Source organism: Alnus glutinosa, chromosome 3 (assembly GCF_958979055.1).
Source record: "Alnus glutinosa chromosome 3, dhAlnGlut1.1, whole genome shotgun sequence".
NCBI classification, from domain to species: Eukaryota; Viridiplantae; Streptophyta; class Magnoliopsida; order Fagales; family Betulaceae; genus Alnus; species Alnus glutinosa.
Window position 1 is genome coordinate 24,934,267 of NC_084888.1, and position 23,064 is coordinate 24,957,330.

A 23,064-nucleotide genomic window follows, 5' to 3' on the forward strand; every position below is an offset into this window, starting at 1 on the left:
TCTCTCTATAATAGCCAACTAAAACTTACTTTTTAACATTTCACTTTTAAAAGCCTGCATCCAACAACTTCTTTAATTTTTCTTTTGTCAATTAATTTTTTTAAAAAAAATAAATATCATTTTGGTTAAAAACATTCTCACTAAAAATAGCAAATGAAATAGAATATACGTATATGTCGTCAGCATAATTACCACATTGACCTCCCCCTTCATGTTATAAGCATATATTTTGTAAAACTTACGTGTGAAATTTTGTAGGATTTACAGATTCAATAGTTAATTTAGAAAAATGATATACAGAATATGTACAAAAAATGTGTAAAAATCATTTTTCTTACCGAAAATAACCAACTCATTTAAGAGTAATTCTATAAGACATTCTTGTGTCACTTTAAAAATAAGGTGTCATTTAAAATTATCATTTAATCAAAACTCAATAGTGATCAATCACAAATTCAATTGTGATCATTTTATTATTATTTTTTTATTTTTATTAAAGATTCGATTCAATATATATAAAATAGACCAAACAGTCTAATGTTCAGAGTTACAACGACTCCCTAATAAACCAAGTCAGAGGTAGGGGGTGGAGTTTTCTCTACCCATGCAAAGTCAGAATTAGACCATTACAATTGAATAGTGATTAATCACAAATTCAATTGTGATTTTAAATGTTATATTATTATTATTATTATTATTATTATTATTATTAAAGATTCCTTCCAATATATATATAAAAGAGACCAAACAGTCTAATGTTCAGGGTTACGACTCCCTAATAAACTAAGTCAGAGGCAGGGGGTGGAGTTTCCTCTACCCATATAAAGTCAGAATTAGACCATTACAATTGAATAGTGATTAATCACAAATTCAATTGTGATTTTAAATGTCATTTTATTATTTATTATTATTAAAAATTCCTTCCAATATATATAAAAGAGACTAAACGGTCTAATGTTCAAGGTTACAACGACTCTCTAATAAACCAAGTCAGAGGCAGGGGGTGGAGTTTCCTCTACCCATGCAAAGTCAGAATTAGATCATTGCAAACCACAGCTGCTAAAGGATAACTCGGAAAATAGAAGATGCCTTTACAGTACATGAACTTATAAAGATCTAGGAGAGGGCATACATACTGAGTTATAAATAGCTTTTACAGTCCAGATCTGATCTAAAAACCAGAGCAGGTTGCATGAGACAACTGAAATTAGGGGTGGGCGCGGGCCAGATTGGGCCGGATTTGCATGTTTCTCACAACCTGCCTCGCAATGAATGGGTTTGAAAATCGAGATCCGCAACCCGCATAGTGAGTGGTCAACCCGCTAGGCCTCGGGTAGCACGGATCGGGATGGGTTCATGCGGGTTCGGGTATTCCTTTTTCTTTTTCTTTTTTTCTTTTTTTTTCATCTGGGCCCAAAACCAGAAAAATTATTCACAATCTTGCTAACCCAGTTCAAAACCCAACTGTAAAGAACTTTTTTATTCTTTTCTCTGATTGTAGATTGAATGGGTATGTGTATGTGAGAATGTACAGATGAAGTGGTATATGAGAATGGAATAATTATAGAGATGAAATGGATAGTGCAGAACTGTCCATTTCAGAACTGTATTGAATGAAATCAAAAGTACATAATATGAGCAATTCGTGACTCTTATAATTTTTTTGAAAAAAATTTGATGAAATCAAAGGCACACCCTTAGTCATGACTCTTATAATTTTTTTAGAAAAAATTTGATTGTATGAGTATGAAGGAATGCGGGGCGGGTCGGGTGGAAAAAAATTTAATATTGCAACCCACCCCATAAATCACGGGTTGGCAAATTTAGGATTCGCATTTTTTTAGAAATGTCTTATATCTGTTATTGGCAGAGCGGATTGGTGCAGGATGGGACATGTTCTCGGGTATGGGTGGGAGGTGCACACCCCTAACTGAAATACAATAAAACAAAGAAACAAAAAAAAAAAAAAACTTCTCCGTCCAGCAAGATCACGTTCGCTTGGTTTGATGCCCCACGAGAGACACCATCGCCTACCCACCGAAACCAAACGGAAGGATTTGAAACAAAAGAACAAACCGCCATAGTAGAGTGCAAGAGTTGCGAGACAGTTGCCTGCAAAACCCCTCCCTCTTCAATCGCTAAATTGTCGCACAGAAAACTCCTTGCACGAAAGGTGCACAAAGTGGGTTGGGTCCGGATTTGTCGGGATGCTGGCCGAAAACGCAGGAGCCCCTCGCAGTGCTGTTCTGAAACTTAACCGCAAAGCCTACCCGCTGACATCTATAAGTAGTGGTTGATCCTCCTACCGCTGACGCTGCAAGCCACCGTGTGGAACCACCGTAAAGGGGCCACCGTTTACTCCACCAGCATCGTCTCCTTGGACACCAGATCGACAATCCTCCCCGGCTTGGTGACCAACAAACTTCTCCACTACCTGTTCAGTAGGATTACCATCAGAAACTGACATTCCAAAATCCAGGCAATTAGAACGATGGGAACCTGGCCTTCATGACCACACTGGAACATAAACTAATTTCACCCAGGACTGTGAAAATATTCGTCCCAGATTTGGTGTCCTTCCCCGGAGAAAAACCACAAACAAAATATAAAACTACATCTCCATCCCAGAAAATGACGAGACAAAACTACCTTCTTCTCCGAGGGGACAACGTCATCCTAAAAGAGAAAACACCCTACCAAAATCTAAAAATACAAACACAAAACACCATGGGAGAATGGAAGCACCGCAACAAACATGGCGTATCTTTTCGCTCTCTCTATAGAAATAATTGTTACAGAACTAAGCCACTTTATTATTGAAGGGTCACCAAAGAGACTTATGACATTACTCATCATTTAATCATCACATCATACTAATGCTCTGTTTGTTTTAATGTAAAATGATTTTCTTCATAAAATATTTTCGGTGAAATCATTTTTAAAAAAAGTAATTTTTTCGAAAATATTTTTCTGCATTTGGTTTGCATGAAAAAATTACGAAAGACAAAAATCAAAGTCCGGATCTGGCCGGATTCCGGCGAGCAGGTTTGGCCGGATCAATGGCCAGATCTAGTCAGATCCAGCCGGATGCATGCCATTTTGGCCAAATCCGACCAGATTCCTGCCGGAATCTGGTCTATCGACTCCAGCGACAGTGACCGGATGTCGCCGGATTCTGGCGCCTACAGGTTTTCGGTGGCCGAATGATGCCGGATTTCGGCACCGGCTAGATTCCGACGACTGACTATTGCCAAATTTCGGCAATCAGATATCAAACGTGCGTGCAAAGACGAAGAGTTTAATTTCGGAAAACGATTTATGATTTTTAAAACCGTAAATCGTTTTCCAAAAATTAAAAAAGTTTTTATGATCAAACTGAAAATGATTTCCGTTAATCATTATTTTTGCCCTTGCCAAACACCGTAAAATGTCGAAATCATTTTTCAGAAATCATTTTACGGCGAAACAAACAGAGCATAAACCGTAATCAAAGCAATAGAAATGGGATTTGTAGAGATATAGTTTGGAGACGGGGAGAGAGAACGAGAGAATGGGGTTCCATTGCACCACTCACAGCCACGAGGACCATGGTGCTTCCATGTCTAGTCTAGTAAGGAAAGAGGAAGAGGGAACAGTTCAAAGCAAGAGAAATGGGATTTGTGAATATCTAGCCTGGAGAGAGGGAGAAAGAAAAACAAGAGAAATGGGTATCCTCTGCACCACCAATCCACTACCGTCCCAAATTGCCGTTTATATGCACCGTTCACAACTGCAACGCATTTCCATTGGAGAGTGTGTTCTTCGTTGGAGAGAGAGGAATGAGAAAAATCTTAAAGAAACAGAGAGGGAAAGAGAGAAACGCATAAAAAATTTATGCGTTGGCGAACAGTGTCAACCCTCATGTAGCGTGATTCTGTTCACCAACGCATGAAAAATACATTTTGTTGTTTTTTTTTTTTTTTTTTTTTTTTTTTGGCATAATTGGATGGAGATGATTTTTGAAAGAATTGTTAGCTATTTTAGCTAAAACTACAAAATGACTAAGCCAGTGAGATGCTCCTAGCCTTCTTTTATGTACTTTTAGCCCTAAGGGCCATAGTCAATGGAGCTAAGAAGACGCCACCTACATGAATTCAAGTAAAGACAAAAGAAAAAAAAAAAAAAAAAAAAAAAAAAAAAAAAAAAAAATGAGCACAAACTCATTTGAAATGTAGCTTGTACAGACTACAACAAGAAACAAAGTAAATCACGGATATCAATTCCCTTGTCATTTGATGTCACTAGACATGGTACACGTGATGTGTGAAGGTAGGGCTAAAAAGGCAGTTACGATTAGAATTTATCGCTTCAAATTGTTAACAGTAACTGCGTAAGGCAATTAGTGTAATTTGCTAACCACCTCTGCACGGTTAGCTGTTATTTTATAATCGCCTATAACCGCTCCGTTATAACCTCTTTTTCAAATGCTCCATAAAAGGAGAAAAAAAAAAAATTCCAAGAGATATCCAAACCACAGGCCTATGGAAGAAACCATAGGCGAGGAGCGCACAACGTTGATTACAGAGAAAACATCGTTGAGCTTGAATGGACCGTCTCTAGGTATTGAAAACAAACTTCATGCATATTGTTAGAATAACTAGAGAATATGTGGATGACTGAATGCTATATTTCTATGTATTAAACTGTGTACAAGAGATGCCTATTTATAGTTGAATAAGTCGACCTATACAAATAAACCTAAATCGACTTATACAAGGAAACATAAATTACAATAAATCAAATAGGGAATTAATGTATAGAATAAAGTAAATACGATAAATCAACATATATGGTAAATGACAAAATTTATTCTGAATATATTCTAACACATGTGACATAAGGAAGCGTGCCAGAGAGCTTTGTGAGCTCATCTTGCCAAAAACTCCATACACAATTCATTTCAGAACAACGTTGGGTTTTGCAGAACAAGAGAAAATGAAGGTGAAAGGTTGCAGAAAGAAGGAAGAAGCACGTGAAATTTGGATTGACGGTGGTAGGGATTTTTTTTTTTTTTTTTTTTTTGGAAGAGGAGATGGGGTTTGGGTTTTTGTAACGTATCCATCAAGAAGGGGCACCAAGTAATGCTTGCCATAAACAAAGCGTGTGTCAAGTAAATTTTATTTACTTTTAAAATAAATAAATAAATACAAATGAGCTGCGTACAACAAGCATTACTTGGGTTTGTTGCACTTCTGCGGCTTCTGCCTTGCTATGTTCTTCATTTAATGTTTTAGACAAAAAGCAAGGCCACCCATTTGCCTTGTCGGTAAAGCTTCTCCCTACTCTACCTAATTTTTAGTTGCTCTCACCCATAGAGAAGGTTCTTGTTGTTTTTTTAAAAAATATATATATAAAAATAAAAATATTATCAAACAATTCAAACACAAAATGATTAGCGATTAATAACGCATAACCCAAAACCACTAACCACCCTGTTATAAGCGATCACTACAAAAAAAAAAAAAAAAAATCATTGTTTTAAGCTGTTTTAAGGCTTAAAAACGGCTCAAAACATTTTCAACTATTTTGAAAATAGTTCAACCTATAGCGTATTAAAATTAGGTTCGAGTCGTTTTAGTACTAAAACAACTCTAATTAGAGCTGTTTTAGACTCAAAGCGGCTCAAACTGGTTTGAAGCTTTGGTAAAACCGGCTCAAACCGATTTGAGTCGTTTTGGTGCAAAACGACTCCAACTAGTTGGAAAGAATGATTTAAGAGATTATTTTTTTTATGTTACATTAAGTGCTTTCAAAGAAAATGTTTTAACCAACTAGTTTTAAAATTGATTGGAATATTACTTACCCCGAGAGTTTTCGCTCACTCGTCTTATTTTTATGTTTTTAGATTTGGTTAAAACGTAGTAGGAGGTCGGATGCAATTTAGAGGGGGGATTTCATTTTAGTTTTTTTTGAACAATGGAAGAACCTTTATTATAACTTGAGACCCAAATGGCCAAATATTGTAATTATGGGTATAAAGACTTTGTACCCCTAAAAACAAAGTACAAGACTAATTTCTGACTTGGAGGGCAACTGCCATAGCAGATGGGCACACAATAACACTTCTCTTTACAATAAGTTACACTATGAGGAGATAAGAGAGCAAGATCTGATCTAAAAATAACTATTACAATTTAGATCTAAAATCAACCATAGCAGGCTGCATAGGTTGACAACAAAACATAAATTAAAAAACAAAAAACCCAGACTAAAACAACACTGGCCGACAAAGAGCACTGGGAGTCGTCGTTGATGGCGCGTGTATACCACGCGCCCTCACCAAAGAACCCCTCACCATCAGATGAACCACCAAATCTCTTGGGATCCACCGAGCGCAAACCAGAGGAGATGAAGAGTCAACACGCGCCGACAATGGAGGATCACTTGCTAGCGCCTGCACACCACGCTCCGGTGTATGGATAGCCGGGGAAAACACGCCTAGTTGCAGGACGACGAACACCCTGGAGGGGCGCGTGACATACATAAAATGACGGGGAATCATAGATCTAGTTTCAAAAAACGGCCTGAAAACCGAGCTTGGCACCTCAACCCAATAGTAGATTGAAACCCACAAACTCCAAATCCTCATAAGGATTAGAGAAAATCACCTTCACCTCTTGGTTTCTCAGAGAGCCACCGAGAGGGAAGAAAATCAGCAGCCCATAGCTCAGTGCCGGGCCGAAACAAAACAATGACAAAAAGCAAAGAACAAAACTGAAAAAGTAAAGCAGGTGGTCTGGGGGCAAGCCCCCTCCCCCCTCAACCAAGAACTGGAGAGAAACCTGACGGCTAGGGTTTTCTCTCAAAGATACGCGAGAATACTTATTCGGCTTTAACTTTACGTCCTTAGGCTTTTTAGTTAACAAAATTAACCTTAACAAATTGGGATGTTACAGTTCATGTTGCTACATCATTTAAAATTATGTGATGACATGTAAATAATAATGAGATACAACAGAATGATGGTTCGTTTGGGTATTTGATTTTTGAAATCTGAATTGAATTCTTATTTGGTTTGCAAATTTCGAGGCAAATAAAAAGTGTTTGGATGATGAGTAGAATTTAAATTCTATTTGAAATTGTATTTGGGTGAGAGTCGTATGAGATTGTTTTTTCACGAATAACCATGGTAGAAAATTATTAGAGGTATAAAAAGTTGTGTATAATGATTGATATTATGAAAATTAGTGTGGAATAATGATTGAAATAATAGTAATTTAATATAAATAAATATGAAAAATTATTATTTAATTATTTATTTTTGTAATATCATTGATAACTTGTACCAAGTTGAGTAAAACCAACCCATTTTTTTTCCATGCGTCAGACATACGTGGTCCTTGCCTTGGAGTTCAATTTGTTTTTGAAATCAGAGGGGAAATAGGTTATTTTCAGGTTGAATGCGGGTTGTTATTCAAATACCAAGATTTGAAAAAGAAAAAAAAAATAAAAATAAAAACCTGGATAGAATTTCATTTTGGTTTCACATCCAAACAGACCATAAATCCTATAATGGTAAGTGGCAGGGTGCAGTAGAACAATCAAGAACTCTCTTGGAATGAATCCAACGGTCAGGATGGATTGGTGATGATGAGGATCCTCTAAATTAAATTCGGGCAAGTAATTGTGAGAGACTACTAATGAGATCTATCTGACCGAATAAGTGATTGGACAACCTAATTTTTATTTGGTCAGTTGAGTCTCATAAATAGTCTCTCATAATTATCTGTTCGAATTCTTTCTAATCTAAACAAATAATTTGAGAGGATCTGATCCGCCGTAGAACGAAAAAAATCAATTAATTACTAGTCCTGGCTTTCGATCGAGCCACACGTACATTCGATCCTACGGAAGTAAAACGAAGACTCATATTATCAGGTAATGCAGTGTTGTATAGTATCACTTCTCCTTCCCCTTCCCCTTCCCCTTCCCCTTCTAAAAGCTGCACACACGGGTCAACTCGAACATGCGAAACGGATCATTTCCCTTTGAAATTCAGACATCTCTCTCTCTCTCTCTCTCTCTCTCTCTCTCTCCCTGTAATCCTGCAGCTATATTTTTACTACGCTCTCTCTCTCTTCAACTTCGCAACTTTCTTCTCTCTCTCTCTCTCTAAAAGTCTTACTATAAGCTCGGAGCAACTCTCTCTTGTATAAGCTCAAAGCAAAACATTTTAGAACATTCCAGAACCTCTGGCTCAGATCTTGATGTCCAGCTTCGAAGCCTGAAGCGATCCGTGTAAGCTTTTTCTTTTCTGTGCTTTTCTTTTTTGGTAAAGCTCTCTTTGAGCTACTCAGCTGCAAGATAATCACATTGATAACTGAATGTGAAGAATGCCAATTTTCGAAAGAAGAAATGGCGATTCTTTTTTTGGATTTGTCGAATGTGAAAGATCTCTCACTTTCTTTCTTGCGTGTGGTGTAGAGTAGCGAGTTGCTTTAAATGCAGGAAAATAGGAAGAAAGAATTCCATGTTTTGAAATTATGATTCATGATCATCATCACTATTTTGGTACCTGAGAGGATTGGAAGTTCATTGCTGTCGTTTTCTCAACAGTTAAGAGAATGGTCGCAGTTTTGATGATGTTGTCTACTTATGTAGCTTCAGATATTAAGTGACGGAGGCCTTATTTTCCTTCACATTTAATGCAATTTCTGGCTAGTTTACGCTCTGTTTGATTACGAGAAAACGCAAGAAATTTAAAGCAATCAAAGTTGTGAATCTTAGTCTATGAATTATTTAAAATTTTAAGAAGAAAGGAGGAGGAAAAATCCAATACTGCTAGTTGGCTTAGTTGAATTGAGGTTACCCGTACTCTAGGCAAAAAAAAAAAAAAAAAAAAGGCACAAGAAATAATTAATTAATTTTTTTTTTTGTCATTCATATTGAATTTGTTTTCTCAGTTACCAAATAAAGGTTTATGGTTTTTTTTTTCTTTTGGTTCCACAGAGAAAATGAAGCTTCTGTTTTCTTGATTCATGTAGAAATCAGTGCTCAAAGAGTTGAAACCAATGTGCTTATGAAGCATCTTGGAGTAAATCAGCCTTATTCAATTTCCCTATGGGCTCTTCTGTTTATGTTGAGTAATAGATACTATTGAAACAATGTGGTTCAATCTTTTTACTGATGTAATATAGTCCAAGAAACCAATGGAGGAAAGCAGCAACAGAGGGGATTTTAGACAGTCATCATTTAAATCAAGTGGCAGTTCTAAGTCCACATTGTCAGGAAAGTCGACTCCTCGTGCTTCTTCATTTCGCAGATTGAACACGAGCCGAACTCCGCGAAGAGAAGGTAGAAGTGGTGGAGGTGGTATACAATGGTTTCGAAGTAATCGGTTGGTGTATTGGTTGCTATTGATTACTCTTTGGGCGTATCTTGGGTTTTATGTTCAGTCCAGGTGGGCTCATGGTGATAACAAGAAGGAATTTATGGGTTTTGGAAGTAAGCCAAGTAATGGGAACTCAGATACTGAGCAGAATCTGCGACGGGATTTGATTGCCGTAGACGATATCTTGGCATCCAATAATGAGACTACTGAGAGTCAGGCTGGAGATAGTACAGATGTAGTTTTGGATTCATCAAAAAAGAGTATAGATGCAGTTTTGGCCAAAAAAGGGAATGGCATTTCATCTAATAGAAGTGTAAAGTCAAGAAAGAGAAGTAAAAGAGCACGTAGGTTGCGTGGTAAAGTACATGGTAGGCAGAAGACTTCGGTGGAGGTTGAAAGCCATGACTTAGAGGATCAGGAACCAGAAATTCCTAAGAAAAATGCTTCTTATGGGTTGCTTGTTGGTCCATTTGGCTTGACAGAGGATAGAATTTTGGAATGGAGTCCCGAGAAGCGTTCTGGTACCTGTGACAGGAAGGGAGACTTTGCACGCCTTGTTTGGTCTAGGAGATTTGTGTTGGTATTCCATGAATTATCAATGACTGGGGCTCCAATTTCAATGATGGAATTGGCGACAGAGCTTTTGAGTTGTGGAGCTACAGTTTCTGCTGTAGTTCTTAGCAAAAAGGGTGGGCTGATGTCAGAGCTAGCTAAGAGAAGAATCAAGGTGCTTGATGACAGAGCAGACCTCAGCTTCAAAACAGCCATGAAGGCAGATCTTGTCATTGCTGGATCAGCAGTTTGCGCATCATGGATTGGTGAGAACCATTTGATTGTATAATTTGTAAAATTCGTTATTGCTTATGCTGAAATAGAAAACTTTGAAGGTAACTAAGTGCATCATTTTGATTCATCAATTACATGCACGCTCACACAGATATTCATATGGATCTTTCTATTACCACCAAAGTCGTTTTTTTCTTTTTTTTTCTTTTTTTTTTTTCTGCTAACCGTATGCAGGATATAGTAATTACTTAATTTTTTATGATATCCAACATAACATCTTTTGCTTCAGTACTCTGAGGCTCTTGAGGTGCATATTTGTTATGCTTTACACTTAAAGAGTATTCAATGCTCTTTGAGTCTCTTGAAATGCAGATTATACTTTTTTACTTCAAGTTTTGAAACTATAATCATACACTGATATGCGTAAGGCCAGGTCAGTCCTGCACCATGTAAACTATAGATACATTTATCACAAATTAAATGTGACAATAGTGACATAATCACATCACTCTAATTTGGATTTAAAAGGGGGAAAAAAAAGGAAGAGGAGTTAAGGTTAAAGTTAACCAGTCTTCTCGCAACTTAAAAGTTTTATTATCTTTATGCCTCTGCTCTTTTCAACAATATAGACAGTTTTATACTGCATATTATCTGTAGAAATGATCATGGATTAGAAACCTTCCGTTTGTTGCAAAAGTTATAGTTAGGTTGCTTTATCACGTGGTAGAGATGCAAACATCTACATTGGTCTCTCCTTGCCAACTTTCCTCCCAAGCAGCCCACATCCAACATAATCATCTGGTACAAGCTTTCCAATTTAGTATAAACACTCTTATATAGAATTTTTTTCGTTGTAGGAGTACTTCCTTCTTATTACTCTCATCTAACATAAATGATTCTGTGTACAGTGACTGAGCTCAAGAATGAGAATGTATTATTTCTAGCACCTTTCAGTTATCTATTCCTAAACACCTGGTTTGGATTATTTGGTTCTATTTCACATTGCTTTGCTTTTGTCGTGGTTTATTTTTATCTTGCTTCAGCTAAAGACAGTCATCTTAGTTCCTATGGTGGTTGAGTAACAAAAACCAGGGTAATCTCCAGTGTGAATGATTTGTTTGGAGAAGTGTTAGCTTCTTTTGCATGTATCTTATGTTATGACCGTAAAACGATCAATATTATTTATTTATTTGTTTATTTGTTTCAGAACAATATATTGCTCGTTTTCCAGCTGCTGCCAGTCAAGTTGGTTGGTGGATAATGGAAAACCGGCGAGAGTACTTTGATCGGGCAAAAGTTGTCCTTAACCGAGTGAAAATGCTGATATTTCTCTCTGAATCACAGTCTAGACAGTGGCTAAACTGGTGTGCAGAAGAAAATATTAAGCTAAGGTCTCAGCCTGCACTTGTTCCGCTCTCTGTTAATGATGAACTAGCTTTTGTAGCTGGCATTGCTTGTTCACTTAATACTCCGTCTTTCAGCCCTGAGAAGATGCGAGAAAAAAGGCAGTTGTTAAGAGATTCAATCAGAAAGGAGATGGGGTTGATGGATAATGATATGCTTGTATTGTCTCTGAGTAGTATAAACCCTGGAAAAGGCCAGCTCTTGCTTCTTGAATCAGCAGGCTTGGTGATTGAGCAAAAATCTTTGGACAATAATTCTAAGATAAAAATTCCAGTGAATGTAGCCCAAGACCAATCTAACTTGGCTAGAAGACATCATTTAAGAGCGCTGTTTCAAAATTTGAATAATGTTGGCATGTCATCAAATGAATTGCCTGCTTCAAATGAGTCCTTTATGGGGTTGAAATTATCCAAGAGGAAAGCCTTGCAGTTACATAGTCCTTCAAATAACACAGATGCTGTGAGCTTTTATGTTTCTCAAGGAATAAGGAAAATGTTGTCTGATATTGGAGGAACACAGGAACAGACACTTAAAATTCTTATTGGTTCTGTTGGTTCTAAGAGCAATAAGGTGCCTTATGTAAAAGGACTTCTAAGATTTTTATCCCAGCAGTCAAACTTGTCAAAGTTAGTGCTCTGGACTCCAGCAACTACACGTGTAGCCTCACTTTACTCTGCGGCAGATGTTTACGTCATAAATTCCCAGGTGATCCATCTTCATGGTCTTTTAGTAATTCAAGTCAATAGGAAAGTGCTCTTGGCTCTAGATATATATAAAGAAAGCTTTAATTTTGTGCCTTTTCTTATGTTTCAATTGATGTTGTTGGGTTTACATCGAAATATTAACTCTGGGATAGATCCCCTGCTTATGAAGAGTTGTTGGATTTACCTGATAGATTTCCTTGCATTAATATCCAGAAGAGTTTTGGCTAAACTTGAGTACTGCTGGGTGGTATCTGTTGTGAGTTGTGTGTTAGAATATATGTGATGAAAAACTTACGTGGTACAGATCTTTACCCAAAAAAAATATCTAATATCTGACCTATTGCTGATATATGTAGCTCCCATTTCACTGGATTCAAAATAAATTTATTGATTCATGCTGCTTAATCCTACTACCAGACGTTAAATAGAAAGCACAAGCTAATTTGAATAATTGTGTACAGGGATTAGGAGAAACATTCGGGAGAGTGACAATCGAAGCAATGGCATTTGGTCTTCCGGTATGAGAAACAACTTGATTTTTCTTCCTTCTTGAGGCCTGCTAAGATGATGTTATTTCTTGTCCTACTAGTTTATCTTCACTTCTAGAATTTAGGCATGCCATCCTAATTGTGTCACATGACAAAATCCTAGCCTCCATCATTATTGTGCTTGTGGCATGAGGCCTATAATCATATATCCCAACTCCATTAAAACTTGGTGTCATTGATCAAAAGAGTCAAATTTCCTTACATGTCCTTAACATGCACCTTCTGCGATAAAATTTGAAGCATCTATCGGATGATTAGAATGATTAATTGCTTTAAATTTTCTACACATGAACTGCTTTACCTTGAGAATCTTAGCATAAGAACAATTTATTTATAAACTGTCTTTTACTATGTCACACGTCTGTTGACAAGACGATAGTCAGTGTTCAACTTTTCAATTTGTTTTTGCGTGCCAGCATCATGTGTGTGGACATCTGTCTGTGTGTATGCTTATGCATGTCCTTATATGTGGCATGCTCAATATAGGAAGCAACCTCTCAGTGGCAAGTCATGTCTATGATTGAGACTCTTAATTGCCTCTTTAGAGATTTTACAAGGAGGAAATTTTATTCACTTCTTGGTCTGGGTTTTCAATGGACATCCTGCAGTCCCAATGAGAAGTTGATTCTTATTGGTGGTGACTTATCATCTTTTCTTGGTAGTTGACTAGTTGGGATTAACATTATGTGGAGACTGCAGATGCATTGTATGCTGGTGCATGAGAATAGAATTATTTTAGATAAAAGTAACTGCATTGATAGGATCTTGGGAACATTGAGGTGAAAGATAAGCTACTCCCATGTAGTAGGGGTGTTAGTTAGCGTGCCTAGGAACCCGTGCTAAGTTTGTTTGGGTTTACGGTTTCAACAGTGCGATTTAAAAATAGCAATTTGAAAACACGATTTTTAATAACGCAGTTAAGCGTTTGGTAAACTTGCAATTTGGTGTCTAAAACTACAATTTAGCCTTTAAGATTGTATGTTTTTAAAAACTCACTCTTACTTGCGATTTGAAAATGCTAATTTTTCTATATTTTCAAATCGCAATTTTTTTAAAAATGTATTCCTCAACAATACATTTTCTGTGATTTTGGTTAGAATTGCATTTTTGAGTCCCAAAGGCATTTTTCTGTGCCCCACAGGAGTATGAGTCCAACAAACAGGTATTGACACCAACATTTCATTTCATCTTACGTCACATGTCTACATGTAAGGTGGATTATGTGACAAGTGCTGCATGGCTTAGTATAATTTTTTAAGCACATGGGCTATGAATTGGTTATAACTGCATTGGGTTGAGCTGTCATGCAAGTGGATTATAAAATAAAAGGCCCACTCTTTTGTATTTTCAGTCATTCAGAACCTTTGGCATGAAATGTCAGTTAGATAGCTTAGTTCATAGTTCTTGAATCTTAGTCTTGTAGAAGGAGATTAATCATCTCGAATTGATCTGAGTGGTGTAATCAGTATCTCTTTTATATTCAATTCCATACATTCTCAATCCTATATATTTCATCTCGATTTCTTTCAAATCCTTCATAAATCCCTAAATCAGTAACAGACTTGTCACATGTTATGGAGCAGGTGCTTGGAACAGACGCTGGGGGCACAAAAGAGATTGTTGACCACAATGTGACAGGTCTTCTTCATCCTGTAGGGCGCCCAGGAAGTGAAGCCCTTGCTCAAAATCTCGGTTTTTTGCTCAAGAACCCATTGGCGAGGGAGCAAATGGGGAAGGAAGGAAGAAAGAAGGTAGAGAAAATGTACTTGAAGCGGCACATGTACAAGAAATTTGTAGAGGTACTCGTCAATTGCTTGAAAACCAAATAACATCTGCCAACATTCTCATTCTTTTATTGTTGGGAATATTGTAGAGTGCTGTGGGTATCGACATTGTATACCCCGGCTGAATTGTTATGAAAAGGCTTCTGCAGTTTAATTCCTTAAATATATATATTTTTAAAAGTGAATTAATTCCCTTAAAATATTAAACGAAGGGAGGAAGCAGTGATTTCACATGCAATTCTAATAACCTATATGGCTATATATATATATATATATTTAAGTACTGATGCGCAACTTATTGCTTTCCCCAAAGAAGGTAAAAATGTAAAATTAGTTGATGCGATTGGCTTAATTGACAAATCGTTTTTTGTGGTAGACGAAAATGACAATGTGCTGTTTGGAGTTAATTTTCATCCGCAACTTAATAGAATCAGTTTGATTACTATTACTATATCTTTGGTTTTCATAAGAAATGATGGGTTCCAATTCTTTCTTTATTAGACTTATGCTACTACGAGAATGCTAGCTCTAACTTTAATCTAAATTATTGATGATGTTGAATTAATTATTTATATATATGTAAATAATTCCAATAAATAAGTTTGTAACGTTATTATATGCATGTATATACACTCATTGTAACGCTCTTGATTGCATGATCATATATAGACGCTTCTTTTGATGTCATTGATCCTACGATAATTTAAAAACAGCCACGTACTCTCACCCCCATTGGCCTTTAATTTGTTCCTTTTCCTGGAAAATGGTTTGTCTTACTAATTTATTAATCTTTAAATGAATATGGTGGATATTGCAAATTAGCATATAATAATTTATTTATTTTGACATTTTACTGCAACTCATCTTCTCAATAATTTATCAATATTCACGTAGATTTACACATTCGGTGGGTATGAGAGCACTAGCAACATATTTTCTAAATCTCGTTTTCTTCTTTACATAAAGAAAAAGCTTTCAAAAGGTCATAATATGCAACCGACTTCTTCGATGTTCCCTAAATCAAAGAAAAATTCAAAAGAACCAAAAGTGCTACTATGGATCTATGATAACACTTTTTTTTTTTTTTTACCATTATTATATTTTAAAAAATGGCTTTTTCTTTCCTCTATTTATTTGAAATAATATTTAAATGATATATTATTATTGAGTTTATTTAAATAAAAATTAAAAATTAAAAAACAATTTTGTTTCTTAATTTATTTTTTTTTAAAAAAAAAAAAAAATTAAGAGAACTTGCTAGAAACATTTCAAATGACCTTACAATTTTAATGATTGATCCTACAATATATTTCCATTATCTTTGATTTGATTATGCGCCCCCCTATCTCCATAGCGGCCAAATCCTGGAATCCTAATGCATTTGGCAGTACGGCAATCCATCCAATGGTGGCCCAAATGCGTGGATTTTAGTAAACAAGAGAAGATGATGACCCAAAATTTGGGTTGTAACATAACGACGTTCAAACCGTTTAGGGGAATGACTAATAATAGAATAAGGAGCATGACTCTCCATGAAGACAAAAGTTGGATATTAGAGCACAAAAATTATCAGAACAGAAAAGTTATACTCAAAGAAAAGTTATTCCTTGAGTATGAATATTTTCATCGATATAAATTGCGCATTTTTTAACTACATGATTTATTTTGAACATATACTGTGACTCCTAATATTTTTTTTAAAATAATTGGATTGAAATGGATTGCTTTTCACGAAATCAGTTATGTTCGCATAGCTGAAAATTTTAATGCATGTGTGACGTGCCACCATGGGAAAAAGGGGTGAAGAACATGGACATGTGCACACTATTTATCCAGACGTAACCCTAGTGGTCATACTTGAGGCCTCACAAGGTGCGTGCCCCCCCGGAATACATACTCGATTGAGGGACTAGAGGGTGATTGGCTATTATATCAGGGAACCAAAATTGTACCATATGTCCAATGAGATGTGCAAATCCTATCATGAAGGGGATAAGGGCACAGATAGACCATATGAACTATGATATTGTAATGTCCCGAGAAATTAATTAACTTCACGAATTGTTTCACAGTCCCATTCTACCAGTAATAAGACTCAGGGATCTCTACTCCACAAAAAGATAATACTATGCAACGGAAACATAAGATATTCTATTAACATCAATTACAACTAGGGCATCTACCAATAGTCATTACAAAACTAAAATCACACCATACAAATCATCGATATACAAGATTCAAATTAAATCCTAATACACATTCGAGCCTCAAATGCTAAGCCTACAACATCACCCCAAAAGTACTAATTATCATGAGTGATCTTCAAAATCCTACAATCAATCTTCAAGCATAACCTGATCGATATTACTATGCCAAACGGTCACATCAGCCTTAAGGTCTATCTCAAATCCAACATCTAAAGGTAGTCCAACAATAAGACAACACATGTTTCAAAAGTGGAAAAAATACAAGCGTAAATTCACGAATTAGTGAGTAATAATGCACATGGTGTACAGGTTATCATGTAGTGAACTAAATTATGTATAAATCACATACAACAATGCAAGGTTACAGATTATCATTTGCCAATGTTATCATGGATTCTCTGTTTTCACTCTCTAGGAAAACAAGGTAGACGTCATTCTCCTCTGGTCCCCGCTGGACTGAGAGTAATATTTTCTACTTTTGTCTACCTTTTGGCTCTCTAATTGTCGCTTTCTCTCTGGGAGGGTGCTGATTGGTGGCTTTTGGAGATCGTTTTTTTTTATTGTACGTTGGTCTGTCACTTTGGGGTTTTTATCGGCTTGAACTATGGAGGCGTTGTCGACGATGTAGGGAAAATTCAATCTATCTGAGAAGGAAGATGTGGAAGTACATAATGGCGATGAAAGTGCAGAACCATGGTCAGGCAGGGGTCAGTCCTACTTGGTTGGGAAATTGTTGGCAGATCGGGTGGTCCCTTAGGATCTTCTTAGGGTTCACATGAGGAGGGCATAAAAGATTCTGGACTTAGTGTCTTTCAAGGTTTTTGAAGAAAATCTCTTTGTTATTGAATTTGAACACGATTGGGAGAGGATCCAGGTCTTGGTTGGGAGACCATGAATATTTGACGGTAACTTGTTTGTTGTTGCGGAATATGACGGCTTCACAGCCACATCCCTAATGGCTTTTGATAAAACATCGTTTTAGATAAGGATGTACAATCTACCCTTAGCATGCATGAACTCTACGATTGGTCACCAAATTGGCTCTACCGTGGGTTTGGTGGAAGAAGTTGAAGCCAACGAGGAGGAGATGGCATGGGGGGAGTATCTTCGGGTCCGGATTGTCATTGACCTCACTAAACCTCTTGATCGGGGGAGGAAGCTCACCATAAAAAATAAGTCAACCTGGATAGCTAATATGAAAAGCTTCCCAGTTTTTGTTACAATTGTGGTGTAGTGAGATATGGTAGGAATGGGTGTGAAGCGAGTGGAGCACAGTTGAATGGAGGGTTACCAGGGGAGACCCTTTTTGGCCCATGGCTTAAGGTAACTCCAGTTTTCCGAAGGTGGAGAAGCGGTTTTGACATGAAGGATCGGGGCCGGGATGAGTATGAGCGACAATGGCAGAGGGAAAGTGATGAAGGGGAGTCCACAGAAGACGGTGACCGTTCTAGCGACGCTGACCAACGAGGGCAAAACCCTAGTTGGCTGGCACATGCACGTAGAAACTCAAATTTGGACAGCCTAAAATATCCGAAAACGGCCAAGCAGGGACGTGATCAACGGGGGAGCAAATCACGGTATGGGAAGTGTAACAATTCTCAAGGTGATCACTCCAATGAATCAAAGCATTTATGTGAAGATTCGATGGAGGAAAATAGGGGAGAAAATATGGATGATCAGGTGGTCGCTAAAGAGCGTTATGGAAATTTACCTTACGTTGAGGAGAGAGCAATTGTACGGAAGGTGGCTCGGAGGGATTTTGTGAAAGCTTGATGACCCAATTGACAGCAGTGTGGGTGGGCCCAAGCCTAGGTATATTGGCAGTGGGGACACTAAGTTGGGCAGCATGACTTGGCAAGAAGTGGGAAATGGTTCGGATGAAGTTCAATTGGACTAGGACCCAGTAGCTACGTCCTACTTCCCAAAGGTCCATTTCAATCTTTCCAACAAGCCATTTACTTGTCAAATGCCAGATCCGCATACTACTTTATCTCAAACAGAAAAAGAAGGAGCTTTTGGAACTTTACAAGGTCAGCTGGAAGAAGCAACCGAACACGATACTCTGAACCAAACCAAGTTCTCTTTTCAGTCTGGGTCTACACATGGGAAGGGGGTGCAGGAGTCGAACAATAAGATTGTGATCATTGGGAGAGCAAAGAAAGGAAAGAATTCGGGGCAAACATGGAAGAAAAAGAAGAGTAGGCAATCCTCTAATGCTGTCCCTCTAGAACCAAATGTGAAAGAGAACAAGGGGAAAAGAAAAGGAGCGAAGCGGGAGTCTGAAGGTGATGTGCGAACTCACAAGAAAGGTAGGCTCATTGATGATTCTGTACCAAAAAACTCCGTCAGACCGACGGTGGCTGTTTATCAGCCCCACCAGTCTCAATGATCGTTTTGAGCTGGAACTGCCGGGGGCTTGGGAACCTCCGAACAATTCGAGTCCTTAACCGGATGGTTTGGACAAATAAGCCCAATTTGGTTTTTCTCATGGAAACCAAATTACACCGAAGGAAAATGGAGGCCATTAGAACCAAGCTTGGTTTTGATGGTATGTTTGTAGTGGACAGCATAGGCAAGAGTGGAGATCTCGCCCTATTATGGAGGTTGGAGACTGTAGTTCAAATCCAAAATTATAGTAGATAGAACATTAATGCTATGGTCCAAGCAGATAGTTCGGCTAAGGAATGGAAATTCTCAGGTTTCTATGGTCACCCTGAGGTGGCCAAGAGATTAGCGTCTTGGTCTCTTCTCAAACATTCAGCGAGCCTGTATCTAGAGCCATGGTTGTGCGTAGGTAATTTCAATGAGATCATTTCATCATTTGAAAAATCGAGCAGGACTCACCGCCCATAGGGTCAAATGCAGGCATTTCAAAGTGCTCTAGATGATAGTGGTTTGGCTGACCTGGGCTTCAAAGGGCCAAAATATACATGGTATAATGGGAGGGACGAAGGAGATTTGACTTCGGAAAGATTAGACAGGGCAGGGGCTAAAATGGGATGGACTGTACTTTTTGATGTGGTTGAGGTCTCTGTTCTTGCTCGAAGTCAGTCGGATCACCATCCTATTTGGGTGGAATTTTCTAGTCTCAGAATATTAAATGGTCCAAATGTAAAAGGTTTAGATATGAAGTGAGCTGGACAAAACACAGGGGCCACAAGGAAATAATCAAGAAATAATGGAGGAAGAAATCAACCAACCTGAATCCCTGGACAAGTATCAAGTCCAAGATTTTAGGATGCCGAAATTCTCTCAAACAATGGGTGAGGAAACAAGTCCAGTCAGTGGAGGAGCAAATTCAACAGAAGGAACAGGAACTCAAGGATGTCCAAATGCAAGATCCCCCTAAGATGATGATTGCAGAAGAACCTATCAGAGTTGAGCTAAATGCTTTGTTGGAGCAAGAAGAGCTGAAATGGAAACAAAGGGCTAAGGAAAACTAGCTATAGATTGAGGACCAAAACTCTAAGTTTTTCCATGCATGCGCAAATCAGAAGAATAGACGTAGTATTCTGAAGCAAATCAGGGATAAGGAGGGGCAGCTATGCTCAACTAAAGAGGCCATAGAGGAGACTTTCCTATCTTATTTCAAAGATCTTTTTACTGGGGGGGAGAACCTTGAGGTAGCAGCATGTGTGGAGGTTCTGGAAAGTAAGGTCACTCCTAAGATGAATCAGCAGCTTCTCTCCGAATTCACCATTGAGGAGATCTCTAGGGCTCTCAACCAAATGTCTTCTCTCAAGGCACCGAGGCCAGATGGTTTTTCTGCTTGCTTCTATCAACACAACTGGTCCACGATGTTCCCTGAGGTATGTGCTGCCATTCTCTCTTTTCTGAATTCTGGCATTATGGACCCTTGCATTAATGCTACACATATTGCATTGATCTCGAAAAGTGCAACCCCTGGATGTGTCACAGATTTTCACCATTTATGCAATGTGATTTACAAGCTGATCTCTAAGGTGCTAGCTAATAGGTTGAAAGTAGTCTTACCTGATATCATATCTTGCTATCAAAATGCTTTTATGCCCGGTAGAATGATCAATGATAACATTCTTGCTGCATATGAAAACATGCATTCCATGCAGACAAGAATGTGGAGTAAGGTGGGATTTATGGGAACCAAAATTGATATGAGTAAGGCTTATGATAGGGTGGAATGGGAGTTTTTGGAAGCTACAATGCTCCAGTTGGGTTTTGAAGCTAGATAGGTGAATTTGATTATGACTTGTGTCTGATCTGTGTCCTATTCGGTAGTAGTGAATGGCAATCATGTGGCGCCTTTCTATCCATCAAGAGGAATAAGACGGGGATCCCATTTCTCCTTACCTCTTCCTTCTATGTGCGGAAGTCCTTAGCTCACTACTCCTTAAGGCAGAGAAAAGAGTGGTTATTACTGGGTTCCCAACTTCACCAAAGGGCCCAAGGTTAAATCATTTATTTTTTGCAAACGATAGTCCCTTGTTTTGCAAGGTAAACATGGTGGAATGGAAACGGTTATTGAAGATACTTAGGGTTTAAGAAGCAGGCTCGGGGAAAAAGCTTAATCTCAGCAAAACCTCTATCTTTTTTAGTAGAAATACAACTTTGGAGCACAAGCAAGAGATTTTGCAACAATCAGGCCTGTCGAAAGCTACTGGATAGACTCTTACTTGGGCTTACCTACTTTTATTAGAAAGTCCAGATGTTTGGCTTTTCAGGATATCATTGAAAGGGTGTCCCAGAGACTTAGCAACTAGAAGGTAAAGTTTCTTTCGCAAGCCGGGAAAGAGGTTCTTTTAAAGGTCATGGTCCAAGCCATACCCACCTATAGCATAGGGGTATTCCAACTACCGGTTGCTCTATGCAAGGAGCTTAATAAGTTAATGCAGAATTTTTGGTGGACTCATATGACTAATAGATCTCAAATTCATTGGATGAGTTGGGAGAAAATTGGGAGATCTAAATCTATAGGAGGGCTTGGCTTTAGAGATTTGACTTTTTTTAACAAGGCCTTATTAGCTAAACAAGGGTGGAGATTACTTCAAGATCTGAATTCTATGGTTGCTAAGATTCTACAAGAAAAATACTTTCCCAACTCTACCTTCCTGCAGGCCAATTTGGGTTCAAAACCTTCCTATGTTTGGAGGAGTTTGTTTAATTCAAGGGAACTATTAGTGCAAGGGATGATATGGAGAGTGGGAGATGGAAAATCAATTCAAGTTTGGGGTGACAGGTGGCTGCCCAATCTGACTTCGTATGCAGTCCAATCTATACAGAATATTATTTCTCCTAATGCAAAAGTTGCTGACTTAATAGATGGAGAGTTGGAAGGGTGAAATTCAAGCCTTATAAAGGAGATCTTTGATGAGGATGAAGCAAAGGCCATTTGCCAAATCCATTTGAGTCCGGGGCTACCAAAGGATAGACTGATTTGTATGGGAACTAAAAATGGGGACTTTACAGTTAGAAGTGCCTACCACTTAAGTAAAGAATTAAAAGAAAGAGAAGGGGGGCAATGCTCGAGTGGGAGGAAAGGAGAGGAGATTTGGAAGGTCTTATGGGCTATGGAAGTACCCAATACAGTTAAATTTTTTTGTTGGAGGGCTTGCAATAACCTTCTACCCACTAAAGCCAACCTTTTCCTTAAAAATGTGGTGGATAATATGAACTGAGGATGAAACTATAATACATGCATTGTGGGAGTGCCCGGCAGCCCGTGATTTGTGGGGGGGAAAAGCATCCTGTTTTCATAAAAGTTCTTGTGAGGCACCTGATTTTAAAGCCTTATTTGAATATGTTTTGCACAGGTTCAACAAGGAGCAGTTAGCTTTAATGGCAGTGATATCCAGACGTATATGGTTAAGGCACAATTCATGGGTTTTTTAAGGAATTTTTGCACACCCAGACAATGTTATGAAGGAATCAATTTCAGCTCAAGATGACTATATAAGATGTATGAAATCTGGCCCAACCGGTGCTGATGACCGGACCATTCCATGTAATCGTCATAGCCGGTGGCTCCCTCCTCTAGATGGCCTTATCAAAGTGAATTGGGATGCTTCGATTAATGAGGATCAAGGTTGGGTTGGCTTGGGTATTGTGGCTAGAGATAGCAATGGTTTTGTTTTGGGTGCAAAAAGTGTTACAAAATAGTTGGTGGTTGAGCTAAGCATTGCTGAGACTATAGGGCCTCTATGTGCTATGCATTTTTGCCAGGAAGCAGGATTCTTTGATGTTTGGTTTGAGGGGGATGCAGCGTCAGTGGTGAAAGAAATTAAC

The 23,064-nt window shown here is 38.0% G+C and overlaps 1 protein-coding gene across 2 annotated transcripts; it reads left to right on the plus strand.

Moving 5' to 3' along the window:
• Positions 1 to 7,998: 7,998 nt before the first annotated feature.
• Positions 7,999 to 14,759, plus strand: LOC133863911 (uncharacterized). 2 transcript variants are annotated; one of them, XM_062300053.1, is made up of 5 exons: positions 7,999 to 8,277; positions 8,989 to 10,188; positions 11,364 to 12,265; positions 12,726 to 12,782; positions 14,396 to 14,759. In XM_062300053.1, exons 2-5 carry the CDS (start codon positions 9,189 to 9,191, stop codon positions 14,639 to 14,641), a joined length of 2,205 nt encoding a protein of 734 aa, XP_062156037.1. In that variant the 5' UTR covers positions 7,999 to 8,277; positions 8,989 to 9,188; the 3' UTR covers positions 14,642 to 14,759. The 2 variants fall into 2 exon arrangements, with proteins under 2 accessions (XP_062156037.1, XP_062156038.1); XM_062300054.1 differs by having other exon boundaries at positions 9,024 to 10,188.
• The last annotated feature ends 8,305 nt before the right edge of the window (positions 14,760 to 23,064 follow it).